General features: G+C 38.9%; 1 protein-coding gene across 1 annotated transcript in view; it reads left to right on the plus strand.

Moving 5' to 3' along the window:
• Window positions 1–8907, plus strand: part of B4GALT1 (beta-1,4-galactosyltransferase 1) — an 85926-nt gene extending 77019 nt beyond the window's left edge. Inside the window, exons 4-6 of the mRNA XM_001363800.3 lie at window positions 159–281; window positions 2236–2340; window positions 2749–8907. Coding sequence (XP_001363837.1) covers window positions 159–281; window positions 2236–2340; window positions 2749–2881 — 361 coding nt within the window. The 3' untranslated portion in view covers window positions 2882–8907. The remainder of the gene's footprint in view (window positions 1–158; window positions 282–2235; window positions 2341–2748) is intronic.
• The last annotated feature ends 9142 nt before the right edge of the window (window positions 8908–18049 follow it).

Consider the following 18049-nt stretch of genomic DNA (forward strand, 5'->3'; position numbering starts at 1 on the left):
AATTAGATTGTTTATAAAATCTTTGAGAAATTGTTCCTCTTCTCTCTGCCCCTCAAATGGAAGAGAAAAAATGAGTGTTAAAAATGTATTTATCAGTGATTGATCACCCAAATCTCTATTTTGTACTAACTATCTTTTTACTTCTTTCCTCCTTCTAGATTACCTTATAACCAATATTTTGGAGGTGTCTCTGCTTTAAGTAAAGAACAGTTCCTCAAAATAAACGGATTTCCTAATAACTATTGGGGTTGGGGAGGTGAAGATGATGATATTTATAACAGGTAAATATCTGTTCAACTTGTGTGTAAATAGCCATTTTAAAAAATGTCTGCCACCCTTAGAAAGTACATTTCTTTCTTCCTTTGGTCACTTCCAAATTGTGGGTCTCTAGTGCTGGATCACCCTGAGAGAAATGGAAAAAAGAATTTTTTTTAATTATTATGAACTTAAAACAGAAACAATCAAATCAGCATAGAAAACAAGGGAGAAAATCTTACCCAAATTCCATGGCCTTTAAGAAAGATGGAATCAAAAGAGAACAAACAATAAAATGTTTTTATATTTCATCTACTTCTAGATCCATCAGAAACTTGCATCATTAGCCCCACTTTTCCTTTTTTCTAATTTAACAAAACATTATACCTGTGTATACAGTGCTGATTTCATTCTGCATCACCTTTATCTTTCTGTTGTTCCTTGTGTCTCACATTTATCATTTTTATATTTAGCCATTTTCCAGCTATTGGAAATACAGATTTTTCCAATTTTTTAATTATGAAAAATAAAGCAATTATGATATTTCTGTTCAAATAGATCCCTTTCTCCTTTTTATCCTATTTTAAAGTAGAAGCCTGACAAATTCCTAAGGCAAAAAAGGCATGATTAGTTTCATGATTTTATTGGGTTATTATAATTCTGCTTTCCAAAATATTTGCTTCAGTCTCTAGTCCCACTAAGAATGAAGTAGACTTCTTGTTTCCCCACATTGGATTCTATCTTAGCTTTTAACATTTTTGTCATTCTAATCAATTTAGAGTAATATCCTAAAATTGCTTTTGTTTGGTTTTGTTTTTTTAAGGACCTGAAATTTATAATTCAACTTTATATAGTCTAATAAAACTCGTCAGTTTATGTGGTTATGAAAATTACCTTTGTCTATAAAATCCAAATCTATTATGAAAGCAGTTTCCAAAATGTTACTGATGGGTATTTTGTGAAGGTTTAAAAAACATTGTTTATATTAAATTGTTTGGTTAAAAAAAATCAAAAAGCACATTTTTAAGTATGTCTTACATATACTCACATTCGTGGTTTAGAGTTAACATTTGTCATCCGCAGTCATAACGAACCTGTGTGTGTGTGTGTGTGTGTGTGTGTGTGTGTGTGTGTGTGTGTGTGTTCAAGGTATTCCTTGCCAACCACATCCCACAATGCTCTCCCTTATATAATTTATACCCAGCCACATTCACCTAGCTGCCTCCTACCTAACTGTCTTTCAAGGTACAACTGAAATGCTCTCCTTTTCATGAAATCAATCCTTTCCTAACCCTCCTAACTAAAATTTTATCTCTCCCTCTTGGGAATTTTCCTGGTACTTTATAACTTTTCGATCGATAAAACATTTCATCTTGCAATATCAGTTTTTGTTTGCTTTCCTTATCTCTGGCTTTGAGCCTCTTGAGAGCAGAGTAAGGCTTTATTTATTTTTGTCTTTTTTTATACGTAGTGCAGTGCTCTGAACACAATAGATTACCAAATAAATATCCCTTAAATGAATCATTGAATTCTAAGAAACCATGAGTAAGTGCTATCAACGTGCTTTGTGGGGGGAAGTTAACAATAGAAATAAGGTGAATTTAATGAAAAGTAGAGTTTGTATGTTTTAACTTTTGACAGCCTCGATCACACAGAGTCACGTTTTCAAGGGAAAGCTTTTGTTTTTAAAATGAAAACAAAAATTCAGCTCAAAGAGTGGCAGACGGGGAAAAGAGTCCTGTCTGGTCACACTAAGTTCCATTATCTTTCTGTTTGATGAATGGCTGTAACTACAAAATGTTAAGTTGTGATAAAGAGTTAAGTAGTTATTGGGTCATTTATCTGACACTGTCCTAGTAAAGGGTTACTTGGCAAATCATTGTACCACGCTAACCAGTATTTCAGAAAGTATTATACTTACTACTTTTTTACCATTTCCTTGTGAGAATGACTATTTTCTTTTCTTAAAAACACTTACAGATTAATTTATAAAGGCATGTCTATATCACGCCCAAATGCTGTCATTGGAAAATGTCGAATGATCCGCCATTCAAGAGATCAAAAAAATGAGCCCAATCCACAAAGGTGTGTTCTTCGTTCCTTTTTCTGGAGGGTTTAAGTTGATGGCATTTAGACATTCAAGAGCTAGTTATTTGAGAAAAGAGTGGGAGGAGGACTAGAATAGCAGCCTAGATTTAAAACTGGAGACACTTTGACAGTTTGCTGTATTTGTGTCATGAGGTTATCCTCTCCTTAGATTAGATTCTTTTTTATTTTGCTCCATCCTGAGCTCTGGGAACTAAGAATGAATGAACCATCTTTAGTCTCGATTCAAGAATATCTTTCCTCTTGTTCCAGCTAGATTAATTCAAATGCCTGCTATTGGCAGTCATTCCAAGCAGAGAGGATAAGGGAAGGAAAAGAGGAAGAGAAGGGTAGCTCTTCATCAGAGCTGGATTTTGACACCATTGTCTTTTTTTTTTCTGTTTTCAGATTTGACAGAATTGCACACACTAGACAGACCATGAACCATGACGGTTTGAACTCACTTACCTACCAGCTTTTGGCGGTTGAAAAATACCCTCTCTATACCAAAATCACAGTGGATATTGGGTCACCAAGTTAGCGTCCAAGTGTGCTCAATGAAAGACCTGAAAACAATCAAGGACCTATGTTGCCTCTCTTTGTAAACTTGCTGGGATTTTTTTCCAACTTTGCCTTTTGTTTTACTACAATCAGAACAAGAATGCCTCATGTAATTATTCAGAAACTTTTCCAAATCACTAGGACGAGTGGGATTCTTGCCCCCAACTTGACTCAGCACATGACTTTTCTAGCTGTAAGTTTTAAGAGACTGTATATAAGCATTGTTGGTTATTTATGCCCTTGTTGGAGACGATCTGATTATGGTTCTTAACAGCCTACCCTGCAATAAGTTGTCCATTGCAAAGAGCTAAAAATCACTGCATTCTACCTTCAGTGATTGGTGGTTAATTCCAAATGATCAATCTGCCAAATTTTTGTGTGATATATAAGAATTTTGCTTTAAATTTGTTGTAATATTTAATTTTATGAAGGACTGGAAAATGCTGCTAAAATTGGTTTACAAGTTTACATTTTGGGAAATCAGTTGCCAGGTCCCAATCAGCTAGTAAGGGCTAAGGCCCTTTAAGAACCAAAGGAGGTATTAGAGAAAGTCCCCAGGGGGCTGCTGAAAAGCCCTCTCTTTCCTTTTGCAGGTTTCTACCTTAAGGCTTTAGTCAGCATCATCCATCATCCCCATCCTCTGTCGGGCATCAACCTGCTCTGACTCCAACCTTCTCGTTCATTTCCTCGTCCTCTGCTGCTATGATCTTAGGTTCTGGCTCCCCAATTGTGCCTTGATTGAATCTGCTTGGCTGGCCTTGGCAGATTGGTCCCTTGTGTCTTCTCCCAGGTGGATTTCCCCTAGGACTCGATTTGAACATTTCTTTTTTTTTCCCTTCTGCCACAAGTGAGCCTAGCTTGTCCATCACCAATCCCAAATGGGTCTTGCTCTCTCCTGGCATCAATGAAGCTTGTCTATCCCAGATCTCCACCATGGTTTATCCTAGATGTAGACTGGTTGTGAGTTGATGGTGTGGTATATCTCATAGCTTCCCTTTATGCACTAAAATGGTACCCTATACAGGGAGAATTCTCGCTGTCATGGGGCAGGCAGGCAACTGAGTTGAGGATGCCTTTGCCTTCAGCCTGAAGTTGTATTCTTTGCCAAAGAGTCTTGAAGTTCCCTGATTCCGGGTTCAGATGCCCACCCTATCTGTATCTCAATAGCCTCCTGTACCAATATTTTCCCTGAAAGATTGGACAGTAAGACAGAGGAACTTTCCAATTTTTTTAAAGCTTTACTGTAAACTATTAATGCACCTCTTAATACATGGACTATTCCTATTCCCTAAGACTATCTCTACATCTGATCTTAGCCAAAAGGCCAAGAAGCGATCCTAAGACTATATCTAAATGGGATTCTCCTATCTTAGTGCCCTCATTGTAGTCATGGCCATGCAGGACTTCCTGTAGTCATAAGTCTGCCATTACATCAACACAGAGTCCTACAATGTGAGAGTTGGAAGAGACCTTAGTGCCTTTCTAGTTAAACTCACACATGAAAGGAATCCCCATCAGACTCAACAAGTGGTTGTCCAACCTACCCCTATTTAGGTAGGTAAGTCATCCTATTTTAGACTGCTCTCCTTGTTGGGAAGTTCTTCCTGTCATCACACCTAAATTTATCTCTGCAACTTCTACCCATTTTCTGAGGCAGTCTAAACCCCTTTCCACCTGAGAGTCCTTCAGATCCCTGAAGACAGCAGTTGTGTCACCCATAAGTCTTCTCCAGGCTAACTATGCCCAGTTCCTTCAAATGACTTCCATATGACGCAACTTGAGGATCCTTCACTATCCTGATTGCCTTCCTCTGAACACTTTGCAGTTTATCCATATTGTTCTTAAACTGAGGCACCCAGGACTAAGTGCAGTACTCCAGATAAGATCTGATAAAGGCAGGGCACAGTGGAATGATCCCCACCCTGTTCCTGGAAGTGATGCCTCTCTTCTTAATGCAGCCCATGATTGCATTAGCTTTTTTTGGAAGCTGACTCATAGAGCTTAGAATCCAGTAAGACCCCAAAACTTTACTTTCATCCCTTTTAATTTGCCAAAGATTGAACCAGGAAACTCCCTAGCTGCTGATAATCTTAGGGGGAAGATTAATTAATTCATCTTAGGGCTCTGGTGCCATCGGTGTAGTTAGGGACACCCTGCCTGCTCCAGCCTTTCCCTTTTGGTTAAGTGTCCTCCCCACAGAGCTGGCTGCATCCCTCTGTTCACCTCATATTTCAATATCCCGTCGGTCTCTCTGCAAGCAGAGAAAATACTTTTCCTTTGCTTATTGTTACCAAGAACTGGTGCATGGATTTTGCCACTTGGACTGTTATGCCTCCCACCCCCAGCACAAGTGGTGGGGGTGTCTGCCCCAAATCTAACTTTTTTTTTTGCATAGTCACTGTTGATGTCCTCACTCAAGTACGGCTTTTACCCCTCTTCCACAGTCCGCCTCCCTGCCTTTTCCCCATGTAATTATGGAGGGGAACCAGACACTATTCAGACCATCAAACCACCTTTTAGTAGACAAAGGTAGACTATAAATAGAATATAAATTGAAGAGCCCTTGCAAGTGGAGGACCCAGCATCATTCAGTACCACAACCTGCATTCAGGGCGTCTTAACCAGAAACACGGAATCATTCATTCTTCATGGAACAATTGGCCTTTCTCTTCTAACTCCCACTCTTCTCCTTCTGCCCGTCTCGTTCCTCCACCTACCATGATGATCTCATATCCATCCTTACTGTAGCAGAGTCGGTGATTTAGACCGTCCTCGACTCTCCACCACTCTGCGAGCTCTAGTACAGCTTCGGTAGGAAGGACCAGGAACTGACTGCAGTTCAGGATGCTCTTGGACAATGGGAGGCTCCCTTCCCCAGCTCAGGTCTTGGGGGGCCAATAGGAGAAGGGCTCAAGATCCTTGAACCAAAGAGACTCATTAAAAGGTGCTCCATTCTGCAGATTCACGTCTGCAGTTGGCCTCTAACCATCTGTCTTGGCCCGTTTTCATCCGCCTTTATTTCCTTAACCTCTGACCCATTCCTTACTCCATTCTCCCAGTCTGCCCTGCCTGTGAATAGAACCCGTTGATTCTGTTGTTCTCCTTTCCTGCTCCCTCACCCACTCCTGTTGGATCCCCTTGACTTGGCCTTTGTACTTCCTCTGACGCTTTTTCCATAAGGACAGTGGGCTCATTCCCTGCTTTTATGGGGGAGACCTTTGCCCCACTCTGATGATGCCAGTAACCTCTGTGACTCTCCCTTCCGCCTAAGCTTCTGTACCAGAGCTGTGCCCCGGGTGATGCTTAGGAGTCTTTTCTTTGACTACACTGTAGAGGGTAGGTTTTGTTGCTCCTAGTATAACAAATACCAAATTTTTCTGGAGAATGAGTGCAATTTAAATAATGCCCTGTTCAGCTTGCTTTTCGAGTAATAGTTGTCCAAAGGTTTAGCTCAACGACAGCCATTTTTGTAGTATTCATAGTCTATTTCTGTCTCCCCCCACTTTAATCCTGAGGCGCGCTAGCCCTCGGAGCAAGTGTCGGATGCTAGATTGTTTCCGTGCTCAGTCTCCAAATTGCCTTATTTCTGAGGACCGATAAATGTTTTAATCGCAATTTGCTTTGTTGAAAATGGACAAATCGGGTTGTAATTGTGGGATGCAGTGATCTGTTTTGATTCAGGTTTTACGTCGATGTGTAGAGATCATGGAGACGACTTGTTCTTCCAGTAGTGTGGCATAAACTTGAATTTCCTGTGTACACTTTCATGATCATGTTTTCCGTGTCACTGAGGTTAGGAGTTGTGGAGGCGAATACTGGGATGCTGTATTGGGTGTTGATTTTACAGAGAGAAAAGGTAGCTTCGAGCCTCTGGACCGTCTCGTTGTTGCTTGGGTTTACCCTGCCTTCCCTTGGCCAGGACAGGGTGTCCATCTTGTCTGGGAAGAAGCTTACTAGTGACCAGACCCATTCATTCTCCCCTCATTTCTCACACTGTTCCTGCTCCATCTCCTGTCTTCCCTGTCTCCTTCCGCCCAGTTTTTCCTTGCTGTCGTCTGCCTGTTTCCTACGATTGCCAACAGCATCTTTCATCCATTCATCGCCTCTCTTCGCACAGACTTAAATCGGGTGCCTAAACCTTTCTGTACCCCACAAGATTTTCTGTGATGGTTTCCATAACTGTGTGAATGAACAATCAGGGAGATCTGGTCCCCCCTCCTCCCCCCATTGTGGCCCCCCTGGGGTGGAGGCTAAGACCCTCATTTGGGAATCCCAACAATGCCGGCTCTCCAAGCGATGGGACCTTGGGCGAGCCCTTTTCTCTCTGTAAAATAGATAAATGTCACCTACCCGACCTGCCTACCTCACAGGGCTGTTGTGAGGGTTAACTGAGATCATGGCATGTTCCTCGCTTTGCTGTTCCTGGGGATCTTGGCACATCCGACCAGGAGGTGAAATGAGCTTGTCCCCCCACAAGTCCCTGAATATTCAGCCTGGTTAAACCGATTGGCTTTTACCGTGGAATGAGGTCCAAAGCTGAACTCTAGAGCAGAGATAATGAGACCCACGTTCTAGCTAGGCGCAGCTCGTAGTCATCACGGGTGACCGTAGAAATGGGGGACGATGGACGTTAAGGTCCCTCCCGTCTCACGTTCCACCTAGCCTTCGGATCTGCCCATTTGCTGCGAGGAGAACCCTTGGAAACCTTCACATGGCTAAAAAACTGAAGCGATGTGTTTTCCTTCCTTTACAAGTCCGGGTAGATCCCCTCTCCGGTCTTAGACCATAGCTGTGGTTCTCCCTGTCCCAAGAACTGGACACATGATTTGTTGTTCTAACTTTTTTTTCAGGAGAGTTTTATGGTTATTTTAAAAAAATCTGTTTACTACCCTAACAGCTATGCTATGCAAAGAAATGGTTCTATGAGGTTTTTAATCCTAACGGCTGTGTTCTCAGAGCCAGAAAAGCTTTCCCTAGGAACATAGCTTTGAGAGAGAGGGGGATGCAAGTCTTGAGAATTCTTGCTCTCTCTCCTTTCCCAGGTCACCTTTGACCAGGGTTGTTTTACAAAGTGCCTTATACAAGGGAGCAAAAGCCCAGAAGAGCAACTTCTCTGGTGCCTATTTTAATTTCAGTACCAAATCCTTAAACCTCATTCATTCATTCATTGACTATTTCAACTTCCTTGGTGTTCCTTTCAAACCTTTGAGTGTGTGACATTCTCTGCACGAGGGAAAACGTACATCTTTCCAGCCCTTGACCATTTCCTAGCCTTCTAGAGATGCTTTAGGAGAGTTAGCTGTTGCTGAATGTTCGTCAGACTGTGAAATTCCTACTGGACTCCATCAGTCCATGAAATGCAGTCTTTGTTCTCTCTCTCTCCCCCTCCTCTCTCTCTCTCTCTCTGTCTCTGTCTCCCCCCCACCCCCCTGTCTCTGTCTCTTTCTCTGTCTCTCAATGTCTCTCTCTCCCTCTCTGTCTCTGTCTCTGTCTCTCTCTCTGTCTCTCTGTCTCTCTCTCTCTCTCTCTCTCGGGGATCTTTCAGGGTCTAGTTTTCTATACACATTTTTTATCCAGAAGTGAATTGTGACTGTGAAACGTATCATTTTTGTTTCTATTAGTTTACCTGTTCCGTTGCTGGCTGAAAAAGTCTTTAGGGAACTAATGAAAAGTACACACAACATAATTTCAGCATAAAAGAAAGTACAAGTGCCTGTTTTTTCTCGAGCCTGTACTCAGAGTTAGGTGTGTTATGCTGTTACTTTGAACCGTAAACATGACAACAGCTTGTTACGTGGTCATTTGGTTTGTCTTCAAATCCTAATTCTGCTTTGCACTTTTTTGTTAACTTTTGTGTGTGTGCACGTGTATATGTGTGTATATATACAATTGTAAGCGCTGGGAGGATGGGTATTCCAGCCTTGATATTCATAACAGATGAGAAGTGTATTTTTTTTGGCCTTTAAATTCAATAATGACTTGAATAAATGAGCTTATCTTTATAAATATTTGTGTGGGTTTTTTTTTGCCTGATTTATGAGTTTGATGCCTTCCTGGTATAATAGCCAACATTTATTTAGTGCTTGCTGTGTACCAGGCACTGTGGTAAGCACTCTAAAATGACTGGCTCATTTTATCCTCACATCAATCCTGGGAGGTAAGTGCTATTATTATCCCCATTTGCAGATAAGGAAACTCAAGTAAGTGGGTTAAGTGACTTGTCCAGGGTCATACAACTAGTGTCTGATGCTGAATTTAAATTCAGGCCTGACTCCAGAGCCTTTTATCAAAACACTGCGCTATCTACTTCCTTCTGGAAGTGGTACTACATCTAGGGCCTTTCCAGGATCACAAATAAAAATGGTACAGTATCATTAATACAAAAATCCTTGGATTGTAAGTTAGTTCAAGCATGAAAGCCCCCAAGAGCTAATAGGATCAACTTAGACCTTCATTAATAAAGTTGTCATCCTGTACTGAGCTCTAAGCAGATCACATCTAGAATGTTTTGTTCCAATTTTAGGTGTCCACTTTAGGGAAAGTAAGATCAACAAGCTGGACCACCTCCAAGGAAGGATATTCCAGATGGCAAGGGGATTAGAAGGCCATTCCATCCATAGTGGTTAGGTTAACCAGTTAGCCAAACAAAGGGTAGATTTTTAAGGGGGATGTTAGAGCTACCTTCAAGGATTTAAAAAGGCTGTAATGTCGAGACCCCACAGGACAGTTTAGAGCAGTGAGTAGAATTTGCAGAAGTAGATTTAGACAAACTTCCAAATGGATGGAACTATCCACAAATCCAAAATGGTAGACCTCAGGAAAAGAGGGAAGTCGCATGACCACCACCAACCCCACCATCAGTGGAAATTCTCAAGTACAACCTCAGGGATATTGTAAACAAGATTTCTTTTCAATTTGGACGAGATTTGAAATCCCTTCCAACTTTTTGCCATGATTCTGTGAAGCATCCTAAGGGAATAATTTGTTGTTTAACCATTTTCATTTATGTCCGACTCTTTGAAGTCTCATTCTGGGATTTTCTTGGCAAAGATACTGAAGTGGTTTGCCATGTCTTCCTTTAACGCTTTCTAAAATTCTATTCTAAATTTTAAATTTCTAAAATTCTAAAGTTTCATTCATTTGTTCACTGCAACATGACACACGGAAAAGAGCATCTTGTTGGAGCCTTCCGCCATTAAGAGATCTGAAATTTTATGACTAATGTGGCTGGAGAATGGGCCTGCATTGATAGCGCAACAGAAAACATGATGTATTTAGCTTCATCAGTACAGAAATAACCTGTTCTCAGTTCCTCAAAAAGTGGAATTTGAAGTCAAATAGCCCTAGTATTCCAAAAGAGGGACTAGAACTTTTTGTAATTTTCATTTAAATTTTATTAGGAGGCTTAGATCAATTAATCTATCTTGCAATGTACTGTTTAACATAACAGTGCAAGATATCAATAGATACATGATTAATTATCCAGTAATTGATTTTTAGTATTTTATTCATTTCATTAAATAGTTCCCAATCCCTTTTTTTAACTTAATATCTTTAAAGAAAATTTATTTTGAGTTCCAGGTTCTCTCCCTCCTGCATAAACCCCAAAATTGCATAAACAACAACAAAAAAGTCATGTCTACTTCAATGAGGCAGCCAGTAATTCTTATCAAGGAGGCTTGTTTGTCTTAGGTATCAGTTCCAAGGTAGAAGATTGGTAAGGACAAGACAATTGGAGTTAAGTGACTTGGCTAGGGTCACCAACCATGTGCCAAGCACTGTCAAGAATACAAAAAGTCATAAATAAGACAGAAATTTCCATTCTATCAGGGAGTTTACCTCTTATTTTGTAGACATACATGAAATTTAACAGTGTTTTAACTTTAACACGAATCAAATCAAGTTAAAATCTGATAATTACAAATAAAATTACATTTTTATATTTTTAATTTTTATTTAGAATATTTTTCCATGGTTACATGATTTATTTTCCCCACCCCCTTCCCTCCTCCCTCCCAGAGCTGACAAGAAATTCCACTGGGTTTTACATGTATCGTTGATCAAGACCTATTTCCATATTATTGATATTTGTACTAGGGTGATCATTTAGAGCAGTGGTTCTCAACCTGGGGGTCGAATGACGAAAATACAGGGGTCGCCTAAAGCCATCAGAAAATACATATTTCCGATGGCTTTAGCTGCTGAGAAATCACACTACTTTACAGCAAGATCTTGGAAAGAACGGGGACCCTGCTGCCCACACATTGTACTAATATTAGTTACCTATCAGCAGCCCTCCCCCTATGAGGGGCGATGGATTCACCCTGTTGCCTGGAGACCGGACTCAATCAGAGACCCAGAGATAGCACCGGGGCCCTGGCTCTGGAGGGGTTAAGAATGAGTCCTGGAGCGGATATCTCCTGGAGCAGATAATGGAGCCAAGTAACCCCAGCAAAGTGAAACCTCAGCTCAAGCTGGAGGGGGACGACAGGAAGAAGAAGGCAGCGTCTGCGGACCCCCTCCCCAGGCAGGACTTGCCTCCCGCCCTAGCACTCAGGCTGCCTCCTGCTAGATTAATATTTCTTAACATATAATTAAATATTGTTTTTGTGATTAATCGCTATGTTTAAATTATGTTTGATTTGTAGCAATGAAAATACATAATACATATCAAGTATTTACATTCCGAATCATAACTGTAGCAAAATTACAGTTTTGAAGTAGCCACCAAAATAATTTTTTGGTTTGGGGTCACAGTAACATGAGGAACTGTATTGTGGGGTCACGGCATTAGAAAGGTGGAGAACCACTGATTTAGAGCCTACATCCCCAATCATATCCCCATTGACCCATGTGATCAAGCAGTTTTCCTTCCAGTGTTTCTGCTCCCACCGTTTTCTCTGGATGTGGATAGCATCTTTCTCATGAGTCCCTCAGAATTGTCCTGGATCACTGCATTGCCACTAATATAGAAGTCCATTACATTCAATTGTACCACAGCGTATCAGTCTCTGTGTACAATGTTCTCCTGGTTCTGCTCCTTTCATTCTGCATCAATTCCTGGAGGTTGTTCCAGTTCCCATGGAATCCCTCCAGTTCATTATGCCTTCATATATTATCTAGGAATTTTCAAGTCTAAAATACCTAAAATGCTGACATTGATTAGTAGAGTCTATGAATAAAATCACCAATTAGATTGATTATATCTGCTTTTTATTTTATCTCCTTTGTATTTTATTTTTCTCAAACATTTGTTACATGTACATATTAAATTAAGCAAATATTTATGAAGTGCTTACTCTATACAAATGCGCTGGCCAGCACTAAGAATACATGAATTTAAAAAAAAACATCTTGTCACTTTAGGAAAATATATGATTTGAATTTTCAACAAAATCATTTTCAGGGGCAGCTAGGTGACTCAGCAGATAGACAGCCAAGTTTGGACCTCGAACGCTTCCTAGCTATGTGACCCTGGACAAGTCACTTAACCCTAATTGCCTAGTCCTTACCACTCTTCTACCTTGAAACTGATACTTAGATAGGTTCTAAGACAAATGGTAAGGGTTTAAAAAAAAGGTAAATTAAAATTTAAAGATGTTATAATTTGGGGAGTAGGTAACTATTTTTCCTTGTTTACAAGAGTCATGTTCTTTCCCTCCACCCCCTCCAGTAGCCAACGCGCAATTCCACTTGGTTCAATAATATTTATAGCTATACTTGTATATGAGTACATCAGTAATCATGTTGTTTGCCTTCTCCAATGGGTAGAGAAGAGAGAATCTGGAAGTCAAAATTCAGTGAGGGTAATTGGTTGGAGAAGGTCTGCCATGATCTTGGTGGGAGTATAAATAATAACTGGGGATTGAGAAGATATAAATAGCCAGTAAGTCATATTACTACTTTTGCATCTATAATCTTTCTGAAAATTAAAAAAGAAAACTGACAGGCTTTCATAAGAAAGGATTTCCATAGGAAACTATCTTCACAGTTACACAAATGAATGAAAGATAAAGTGAATATAAGACTGCTTATTTTTTTATTTCAACAACTCATTTGGCTCAGTAAAGTAAAATGTAGCACCTAAAAGCCACAATTCCCCAACTCTCCATTACCATATCAGTGAATTTATAAGGCCACCACAGTATATTTAAATTTTTTAACCATTAAAAAAATACTGGTATATACCAAGACTGATACACTGTGGCACAATCAAATGTAATGGACTTCTCCCTTAGTGGCAATGCAGTGATCCAGAACAACCTGGAGGGATCTATGAGAAAGAACACCATCCACATTCAGAAGAAAAACTGGAAGTAGAAACACAGAAGAAAAACAACTGCTTGATCACATGGGTCGAGGGGATATGATTGGGGATGTAGACTCTAAATGATCATCCGAAGTGCAAACACCAACAGCATGGAAATAGGTCCTGATCAAGGATACATGTAATACCCAGTGGAATTGCATGTCGGCTATGGGATGGAGGGAGGGCAGGGGAGGGAAAGAATATGATTCTTGTAACCAAGGAATAACATTCTAAATTGACTAAATAAAATTTTCTAAAATTAAAAAAAAAATACTGGGAGCCAGCTTCTGGACAAAAGAAAATTTATTGTAAGTGCACATTTCACATAAATCTGTGGTCTACAGACTCCCAGAAACCTGAGATTCTGAGCTTTGGCCTGAAATAGGATAGATAGATAGATAGATAGATAGATAGATAGATAGATAGATAGATAGATAGATAGATAGATAGATAGATAGATGGATAGATGGATGGATGGATGGATGGATGGATGGATGGATGGATGGATGGATGGATGGATGGATGGATACATCTAAGGTAGATTACACTAATTCAGTTTAGAGGAAGTCTGCCAGGTGGGGTCTTTTGGGGGAGGTCATTTATACCCTTTGGAGGCATGGTACCTCCTTGGTAAGAAGGTGAGATTTTTTTCTTATGAAGCTTAGATCCTCCCTTGAAGGCCCAACACCTTAACAAGAAAGTCTGGCGTTTTTCTTGACGAAACAGACCTTGTTACATCTCGTACCCTTCTCTTCCTTATATGGTAAAAATGAGGATAGCCAGTATCATTCTGTAGCTTCCGAGGCAAAAGAGATAAGAGCCTCAGAAACTCCTGGATATATTCCACGGCACTGAAGGCATGTACAAACTTTCCTTGGCAAAGATGTCCACGGGGAATGACACAATTAATTTTAAGCATACTACAATTATTGATTACTGGTGTGGGAATACAGTTGACCAGTTAATTGTCATTGGTAACAATTTATTATTGAAATACTGATTATCTAGTAGGGTTACATGCAGAGATTATGCAGAGGCATAAAACAATGAATATAAACAGAAGTTGCTTAATTAGATTATCTTGTATACTTCAGAGTAAGTGGAATTCTAGCTATTTCTTTTGGTCTAAGGGAGTCCTGAACCTGAGAAGTTTGGAAAACTCTGCCTTAAAGGGTGTCCTTCAGTCAGGTGCCTCTTCTATGCCCCAGTTAAAGACCGTTCAAGATTCCTTGCTAGGCACAACTGCAGAGAATGTGTATTTGATTCATAACATCCAGCCAAGCATAAAACATGGAAACATTTGCTTGCCAAAGATTTCCATCACACTCAGGAAAGATATTCTACACAGAGTCCAAATGGAAAAGGAATTCCCTATAGATGTGGTCCTTCAGATAATTCTTTTGGCTGATGACACCATACTTATTACACCAAATCCCCAAATAATACAGAATTTCCTAAGTGAGATCCATAAGCACACAATTATTTAGACATCTGCTGCATCTCTCCTCTTGCCAAAAACAGACCAGTTAGTTGTTTCTTGACCAGCATTCATCATAGTTTCATCTCTTAAAAAGCAAAGGAACTAGCAAGGGGAAATTCTCACGTGCCTGTAACTCATAATAGGAAGCAGTTACAGTGCTTTAAACAATGGAGGCCTTAGGAAGAAGAAACCATTTCTGGGGCAAGTCAGTGACTCAGTGGATTGAGGTCCCAGGTTCAAAGCTGACCTCAGACACTACCTATGTGACCCTGAGCAAGTCACTTAACCCCAGTTGCCTAGACCTTACTATTCTTCTGTCTTGGAACTAACAGTTAATATTGATTCTAAGATAGAAGGTATAAAATTTTTTTTATTAAAATATTTTTTCTCAATTATGTTGAAAATTATTATTGCAATTACATGTAATAATTTTCAACATACATTTTCCAAAATTATAAATTCCAAACTGTCTAACCCTCCCTTCCCGCCACCCCCCACCCACAAATGGTAAGCAATTTGATCTGGGTTATACATGTATTATCATGCAAACCATACTTCCATATTGGTCATTGTTGAAAGAGCACAGTCGTACAAATCCAAAACCCCAAGATAGAAACATAATAAACTGGTGTGAAGATACTTTGCTTTGATATGTATCACATCAACTGCAATCATAACCTCAGGTGAAAATGGGTTGGTCACAGGGATTAACAACAAGTGTCTGGAAGAAATGAAGGAAAAGGCAGAAAATATGAATATAAATAAAATGAGAGCTATTGGTGGGAGGGGACATTTGGAAGGAGAATACATATTTTAGAACAGGCTATGCAAACTTGACCCAAGCAATAGACTCCTTGAAAATCAGCATGGACCAAATAGAAATCAGGTTTTCTAAAAAACGGCAAAAAGTGCTCAAACAAAAACAGAAGATTGAAAAATTGAAAGAAAGCTTATCTATCAAAACCAACTGACCTGGAAAGTAGGTCAAGGGGATCTACAACTTAAAGGACTATCTGAAAATTAGAGAAAGAAAAAATCTAGACTCAAATAAAAATATACCCAAGTCAAAAAAATGTCCAGAAAGAATGAGTATAAGTATCAAAGAACCTCAGTCAGGATCACTTAAGACTTGGTAATCACTACCTAAAGTAAAGAAGATCTTGGAATATGGCATTACAAAAGGCAAAAGAATATGAAACCAAGAATAAGTTATTCTGTAAAGCTGTTTTAATTCTACAGAAGGGAAAATTGGCCTTTAAAGGAATTGTGTATTGTCAGGTATTCCCGATTAAAAACTAGAGCTGAATAGAAACATTGTAATGCAACCACAGAAGTACAGAGAAATTGAGAAAGGCAAATACATTTGAGTTACAGTAATTAAATAGTTATAGTCTACTAGAGTGGAAAGTTTCAAGTATCCATTCAAGGTCTTAGTGTATTCAAGGGTCATAGACTCTGTCCTATTTTGATGGTGTTTAGAGAGGGGAGAAAGGAAGGGGAAAAGAAATATGCTAGGGAAAAAAAAGGAAGAAAGGAGATTTCTCAGAATTAGTTGTGCAAGAATAATATACAAACAAGGCAGAAGTCAGGGCAGTGGGTACCCCAAGAACCTCACTCTTATATGAACCAGACAAAGGAGGGCTTCCTTGACACCTATACAGATTATGAATTTTGCATAGAAATACATTAAACTCAACATGAAAATAAGGGGCAGGAAGGGTGAAAAAGGCTAGAATTAGAGACAAAATAGTAACCCAAAAAGCCCTTTGATTTCAGAGTGAGTCATAGAGTAGAGTTTAAAAGGAAAAAAAGAGGATAAGAACCAATGATTGGTGTCTGGGAGAGGGGAAGAGAAGAGGAGCAGTTGAGCAAAAGTAGATTATTCCAATTCTGTCACCTTCCTTAAAGAGTGGGTGGTGAAAGGCAAAGAGGAAACAAAACATGAGAGAATAGTTTGGAGATAAATACATAATTAGTAATCAGAAGCATGAATATTAATGTCAATTAATAAACTTATAAATTAGAGGAAACTTAGCAGAGTAGATTAGAAAGCAGAGCCCAACAATATGTTGTTTATAAGAAACATAAAGATTTAGACAAAATGAGAGGTTGAAAGAACTTTTTATCTCAGGTACACTCAGCAAAGCAAATATAGCAATCAAATATACAAACATGTAAGGCAAGAGTAAAAGCAATCATTGTCAAGAAATCAACAGTGAAATCATTATGTCTGAAGGCCCCAAAGAGTGAAATTCTATTAGTACTTAATATTAGTACATGCATTGAATGTCATTGCACCTTGATGGAAAAGTTAATAGAATTACAAAGAGAAATTGACCTCGTAAGTTATAATAATTAGGGATTTCAAGAATATAATTAAAAATTAAGGATCTGAAGAGAATTTTAGGAAAGTTAGATGTATAAATCTCTAGCAATTATTGAATGAGAATTGGAAGAAGTATATATGATGGAGGGATTGACTAACAAGACAGCAGCATTTAAAACATGTCTACATTGGGGCATGAGGTGGCTTAGTGTATAGAGAACCAAGCCTGGGGACAGAAGGTTCAGGATTCAAATCTGACTGCAGACACTTCCTAGTTGTATGACTTGGAGCTGATACTTAGTATCAATTCTAAGATGGAAGATAAGAATTTTTTTTTAAAGTAAAGAAGTGCAAACTATATAATGGAGATGTAGGCTTTGGTATGTATTATTTTTTTATTTAGTGTTTTGTGAAAATCCTCATATTTGTCAATGTTAGACAAGTTTGGAATAACTGTATACGGATATACATACACATATATAAGATCTATAAATATAATGCTTTTATATTAGAATAATAAATAATATAATAATAATAATATTAATTAATAGTCATTCTCAGTCACCGAGAGACTACCACAAATAAATAATATAAATATACATAAAAGATACTCTACAAATAAGAGGTGGAAAAAAGGGAGTAATATTACAAGATTAGAGAAAGGCAGATATCTTGACACTTGGTGGTTTGTTTGAGGGTTTTACTGGGCTGAAAGCACAGTATGAATTAAATAAGTCAGAGTAACAAACAAAGTTAGGCTAAAATATAAGTTTAGTTTCCAGGACTAACGAGGGGATAGTTCTACTCTACGTTGTCTAGGTCAGACCATATTTGCAATACTGTAATTTGTTTCAGTGCCATATTATTAGAAAAATATTAAGCTAAAAAATATCCAGAGTAGGAATTCCTTATCCATTACAAAGTAAAGAACAGGAGGAAGTGAGAATAAAAAGTGGAAGAGGATACAATTGAGGGACAAACATAATTGTCAATCATATTATGATCATGAGAGGATCTCACTCAGCAAATAAAA

Source organism: Monodelphis domestica, chromosome 7 (genome assembly GCF_027887165.1).
Source record: "Monodelphis domestica isolate mMonDom1 chromosome 7, mMonDom1.pri, whole genome shotgun sequence".
Lineage (NCBI taxonomy): Eukaryota > Metazoa > Chordata > Mammalia > Didelphimorphia > Didelphidae > Monodelphis > Monodelphis domestica.